This window comes from Hordeum vulgare, chromosome 5H (genome assembly GCF_904849725.1).
Source record: "Hordeum vulgare subsp. vulgare chromosome 5H, MorexV3_pseudomolecules_assembly, whole genome shotgun sequence".
NCBI classification, from domain to species: domain Eukaryota; kingdom Viridiplantae; phylum Streptophyta; class Magnoliopsida; order Poales; family Poaceae; genus Hordeum; species Hordeum vulgare.
The window spans coordinates 385,530,796-385,537,259 of NC_058522.1; the positions used below are offsets into that span (position 1 = coordinate 385,530,796).

The 6,464-nt window shown below is 52.1% G+C and overlaps 1 protein-coding gene across 1 annotated transcript; it reads left to right on the top strand.

Annotated features, from left to right (window-relative positions):
• Positions 1 to 4,402: 4,402 nt before the first annotated feature.
• LOC123395715 lies at positions 4,403 to 5,539 on the top strand. The gene has a single exon (XM_045090743.1). The coding sequence runs from the start codon at positions 4,515 to 4,517 to the stop codon at positions 5,160 to 5,162; it is 648 nt and encodes a 215-aa protein (XP_044946678.1). The 5' UTR covers positions 4,403 to 4,514; the 3' UTR covers positions 5,163 to 5,539.
• Positions 5,540 to 6,464: the final 925 nt, after the last annotated feature.

Below are 6,464 nucleotides of genomic sequence, written 5' to 3' on the forward strand. Positions count from 1 at the left end.
ACATATTGCTGATTGGAAACAATGTAGAGTTTTTGGAGAGCATAAAGGATTACTTGAATAAAAGTTTCTCTATGAAGGACCTAGGAGAAGCTGCTTACATTCTAGGCATTAAGATCTACAGGGATAGATCGAAACGCCTGATAGGACTTTCACAAAGCACATATCTTGATAAAGTTTTGAAAAGGTTCAAAATGGAACAGTCCAAGAAAGGGTTCTTGCCAGCTTTACAAGGTATGAGATTGAGTAAGACTCAGTTCCCAGCAACTGATAAAGATAGAGAGCATATGAGCACTGTCCCCTATGCTTCAGCCATAGGATCTATCATTTATGCAATGTTGTGCACTAGACCGAACGTTAGCCTGGCCAGAAGTATGGCAGGCAGGTTCCAGAGTAATCCAGGAGTGGATCACTGGACGGCGGTCAAGAATATCCTGAAGTACCTGAAAAGGACTAAGGAGATGTTTCTCGTGTATGGAGGTGACGAAGAGCTCGCCGTAAAGGGTTATGTCGATGCAAGCTTTGACACAGATCCGGACGACTCTAAGTCGCAAACCGGATACGTATTTATTCTTAATGGGGGTGCAGTAAGGTGGTGCAGTTCCAAGCAAAGCATCGTAGCTGATTCTACATGTGAAGAGGAGTACATGGCTGCCTCAGGTGCGGCTAAGGAGGGTGTCTGGATGAAGCAGTTCATGACGGATCTTGGAGTGGTGCCAAGCACACTGAATCAAATAACCTTGTTCTGTGACAACACGGGTGCCATTGCCTTAGCAAAGGAACCACGGTTTCACAAGAAGACCAGACACATCAAACGACGCTTCAACCTCATCCGCGACTACGTCGAAGGGGAGGACGTAAATATATGCAAAGTGCACACGGATCTGAATATAGCACACCCGCTGACTAAACCTCTTCCACGGGCAAAGCATGATCAACACCAGAACTGTATGGGTGTTAGATTTATTACAATGTAATTCGCATGATGATGTGAGGGCTAGATTATTGACTCTAGTGCAAGTGGGAGACTGTTGGAATTATGCCCTAGAGGCAATAATAAATATAGTTATTATTATAATTCCTGTATCAAGATAATCGTTTATTATCCATGCTATAATTGTATTGAATGAAGACTTATATACATGTGTGGATACATAGACAAAACACTGTCCCTAGCAAGCCTCTAGTTGGCTAGCCAGTTTATCAAAGATAGTCAGGGTCTTCTGATTATGTACAAGGTGTTGTTGCTTGATACTGGATCACGTCATTAGAAAAATCACGTGATGGACTAGACCCAAACTAATAGACATAGCATGTTGATCGTGTCATTTTGTTGCTACTGTTTTCTGCGTGTCAAAGTATTTGTTCCTATGACCATGAGATCATATAACTCACTGGCACCGGAGGAATGCTTTGTGTGTATCAAACGTCGCAACGTAACTGGGTGACTATAAAGATGCTCTACAGGTATCTCCGAAGGTGTTCGTTGAGTTAGTATGGATCGAGACTGGGATTTGTCACTCCGTGTGACGGAGAGGTATCTCGGGGCCCACTCGGTAATACAACATCACACACAAGCCTTGCGAGCAATGTGACTTAGTGTAAGTTGCGGGATCTTGTATTACGGAACGAGTAAAGAGACTTGCCGGTAAACGAGATTGAAATAGGTATGCGGATACTGACGATCGAATCTCGGGCAAGTAACATACCGAAGGACAAAGGGAATGATATACGGGATTATATGAATCCTTGGCACTGAGGTTCAAACGATAAGATCTTCGTAGAATATGTGGGATCCAATATGGGCATCCAGGTCCCGCTATTGGGTATTGATCGAGGAGTCACTCGGGTCATGTCTACATAGTTCTCGAACCCGCAGGGTCTGCACACTTAAGGTTCGACGTTGTTTTATGTGTATTTGAGTTATATGGTTGGTTACCGAATGTTGTTCGGAGTCCCGGATGAGATCACGGACGTCACGAGGGTTTCCGGAATGGTCCGGAGATGAAGATTGATATATAGGATGACCTCATTTGATTACCGGAAGGTTTTCGGAGTTACCGGGAATGTACCGGGAATGACGAATGGGTTCCGGGTGTTCACCGGGGGGGAGGGCAACCCACCCCGGGGAAGCCCATAGGCCTTGGGGGTGGCGCACCAGCCCTTGGTGGGCTGGTGGGACAGCCCAAGAGGGCCCTATGCGCCAAGGATAGAAAATCAAAGAGAAAGAAAAAAAAAGGAGGTGGGAAAGGAGAGAAGGACTCCACTTTCCAATCCTAGTTGGACTAGGATTGGAGGAGGACTCCTCCTCCCTTGGTGGCGCAGCCCTTGGGGCTCCTTGAGCCTCAAGGCAAGCCTCCCCTCCCTCCTCCTATATATATGGAGCAATTAGGGCTGATTTGAGACAACTTTTTCAAGGCAGTCCGACCACATACCTCCACGGTTTTACCTCTAGATCACGTTTCTGCGGACCTCGGGCGGAGCCCTGCCGAGATAAGATCATCACCAACCTCCGGAGCACCGTCACGCTGCCGGAGAACTCATCTACCTCTCTGTCTCTCTTGCTGGATCAAGAAGGCCGAGATCGTCGTCGAGTTGTACGTGTGCTGAACGCGGAGGTGCCGTCCGTTCGGCACTAGATCGTGGGACGGATCGCGGGACAGTTCGTGGGACGGTTCGCGGGGCGGATCGAGGGACGTGAGGACATTCCACTACATCAATCGCGTTCACTAACGCTTCTGCTGTGCGATCTACAAGGGTACGTAGATCGGAAATCCCCTCTCATAGATGAACATCACCATGATAGGTCTTCGTGCGCGTAAGAAAATTTTTGTTTTCCATGCGACGTTCCCCAACAGCATCCTTGTCGATTTGCTGCGCGATAAGTTTCCCCATGTCGCATTGAGAAGATTATATGGAAGGTTTGGAACCCTAGCCCATAGACTGAGACGATCGAACTGTACCTCATCGGGCCGCATGCAGTCCCTGAACTCTGCTAAGATCACCGCGTTTTTGCTGATATGCCACGGGGATCCATCCCAGACCCTATCCCGATCTCGACGGGATTCGAATTCTGCAACAAAGGTGTTCTCTCCCATAGATCGGAATTGGAGTCCTCTTGGGTTTCCCCAAGCCGGCCGAAGTGCATTGGTGATGGTCTGGATGTGAAGGAGATGTCGATGTAGAACCCTACCCGCCAATAGCCACTTCTCCGGATTGCCTTCATCCGTGTCATTGATCACCAACGGAGTCGCTTCCTCGTCGGTGATCCCAAGCTTCCCTAGCAGTTCTTTGAGCAAAGCCCTAGCCGTCCGAGGGGAGGCTGGGTCTGGCCCCCGACCAGCGCCGCTTGCAGATGTCGCCATCTCCTGGCGGAGTCTCCGGTGCGCTCCGCCGGAATATTCCCGCGAGCGCCGTCTACGTCGCCGAAACCCTAATCGCCAGAGCTAGTTAGGTTTTCGCGAAAACTTGGATCTATCTCCAAGGCTGTACAAATTAGCTATAAGATGACTTATAGCCAGCGGTTGGCTATACTATTAACCATGCTTTAATCTACATACAACTTTCCTCTCTCTCTTCATTTATTTATTGTCACATCATCATATATCCTACGTAACAAAGTTTACCAACAACTATCGTATATCCATTAAAGATTGACCTTACCGCTGCCAAGCAAGCAAACACGACTGCAGAGAAACCTGCCGAGCGAGCCAAGGCAAAGCATCCAGAACCATGTCCTGGTCCAAGGCGGACGAGCTCCGGCGGCGTGCAGGCAAGTAGTGGCTATGGATCCAGACGGGATCCAGGAGCATCTCGACCACCCGATCCGGCGAACCGACGCCACAGCCGTCCGTCCCCACAGGACCCCGGACACGCGAGGCTGACTCACAGAGCACGCAGCCCTCAACCCCGCTGGGTCCCGCTGCCACGTGGCACGAAACAGCAAGCGTCCCAATTGGGCATCCTGGCCCGCATGTCAGATCCCGGCACACGGCCGCTGCCGGCAGCTGCTGACTCGCTGCGCCCATCCCAAGACGCCATCTCGGTAGTACGTACCTAAAGAAAATTAGACGCCATCTCGGTCGCGTCCAGAAGCCGAGAACGAGCCTTCTCCGCGTATTACTACTATTTACGCCGTCCATGACATGTGGGGTCGGCAGCGAGAACCCCCACATGCCATGGAGACCAGCTCGTTCTTACCCGAACACGTTTTAATTAAACCCCGGGGTACACGCGACCGCACGTCGCCCGAGCGTCCAGTCCCGCCCGCTGCGAGCCCTACTTCCCTCCCCCACGCACCGTACGCCCCAGCGCCACTGACACCCGGGGTCCGCGAGGTAAGGCCCCACCTGCAGTCGTTAAAAAATGGCCGCCGCGTGTGCCTTTAAAAGCAAAAGGCCTCGTCTCCTCCTCGCCACTTACCACTTCTTCTCCCTCTCTTCGTCTTCCTCCTCCCATTCTCGCGTACACAACGAGATAACGTGTGAGGTTTCTCGGGGAGAGCCAAGCGACCAGCCATGATGGATGCGGCCGCGGCGACGATGCTGGAGGCCGGGGTGGGGCGGTTCCGGGGGCCGAGCCTCGCGGCGCTGCTGGCGGAGATGTGGGCGCCGCTGGCCGTGGCGCTGGCGGCGCTCGCGACGCTGCCCAGCCTGCTCGGCAGGCTGCAGGTGCTCATCCTCCGCCTCCGCTCCCGCGGGAAGGAGGTCATCTCCTCGCACATCTCCACCTACTACTCCTCCGGGGACGACGAGTCCGACTCCGACGGCGACGGCGAGGACGACGACGAGAGCTCCGATGACGACGCGGCCACCAGCTCGTCCGGCGAGGAGGATGCCGTGAGGAGGATCGGGTACTTCGAGGGCGCCGCCGAGGGCCTCGACGGCTGCTTCCCGTGGGGCGGCGCCGTCGTGCGGACGTGGCAGGACCTGCCGCGGCGGTTCTCCGGCGTCGGCTGCGGGGGCGGAGGAGCCAGGTTCCCGTCCGGAGCAGGTGTGCAGGCGGTCAGGCTGTGGGGCGCGAGCACGGCGAGCGGGGAGGGGAGTGGACAGGCGTGGTGGTGGGACGCCGATGACAGCGGCCGCGCGGTGGTCGTCGGGTGGCGGCGCGAGCACGCGGCTCGGAGGCGGCATCGGCCCCTCCGTGTCCTGCCCTCCGCCGAGTGAAAAAAAAAGTTTGGAACGGAGAGCTGTAGTAGGTGTGGCCGTGCGTGTGAATGTGAATATGCCTGGCGGAGATGCCGATCCCCGGGCAAGCGGGTGATTGCTAGGGGTGGTTAGGCCCCGGGTAGGCGGTGTTGATGATGATTACTATTCAAACTTTGCTTATCTGGAAAGCAAGATCGGCTCCGCTCCTGCGTTGCGGTTGGGTCAATCTTCGTTTGTACCGATATTCTTTTGAGACGGAAATGCTCGATTGCGCATCGATCGCTCCTTCTCACAAAATTTCCAATGTTGTGGAAAGCTGTTAGTACTGCTGCTCCTTTTCGGTGGATTGTATCGATGTTAATAAAACTACGTTATCCATTGATCCATCTCCTTAATATTTCCCATTGTTTGCATTTGGTTGTGTACAATATACATGCACTGTACTAGCTCAGCTCGTCAAGAACTACGCATTATGTGCTCATAGGCATTCAAGATTACTTACCACGTTTACCACGCGGTCGTCGAACACACACGTCGATCGATTGACTAAGCAGAATTGTCACCCTTGACAGCAATTCACAAATTTCCACCTGGTCCGGCCCAAACCCTATTCAGCAATCAAGCTAGTTTCCTAGCAGTTTCTCCAAGCTTATCAGAGGACGCAAATTACGTGTATAAGGCACAGGTAGTTTCGACGATTTAACCTTGGATGATCGATTGCGTTCGTTGACCATTACTAAGAGTCAAGTCCATCATCATTATCGCCGCGTGAGAATTCCATTAAACCTTTTTATTCCGCTTTATTGACCAGCTGTCAGTGTTCATCCATCATGGGCACTCACACACGAGACGGGACACGCCCACGAAACAAATCCCCGTCAGCGAACAACTTCGTCAAGTCCATTAAACTGGCCTTTCGAGCGCATCCATCGCTTTCCAATCAACTCTGGCCATCAACTTCAACCGACGGTGCACGAGACACACAGCTTGAGTTTTTCGTTTTGGCTTTTCTTTAAGGCCTCGTTTGGTTAAGGGGATTAGAGAGGTTTTGAAAGGAAAATCTTCGGAAGGGTCAGAAATCCCACAGATTCTCGGGCGTACATTTGGTAGGAGGGGTTTGCTTAGCCCAATCTCCTTCGTTCCCCTTCAATCCCTTCTTATCCATGTGTTTCAAAACCCTCCGGCCTTGTTCGGTTCCATAGATTTTCAAAGGGTTTCAAGGGGATTGGAAGGGATTAAATCCCCAGCAAGTCAAAATCCACCTCAAACCCCTCCAATCCCTTTCAATCCCCTTGTGCTGGGGATTAACCGAACAAACCC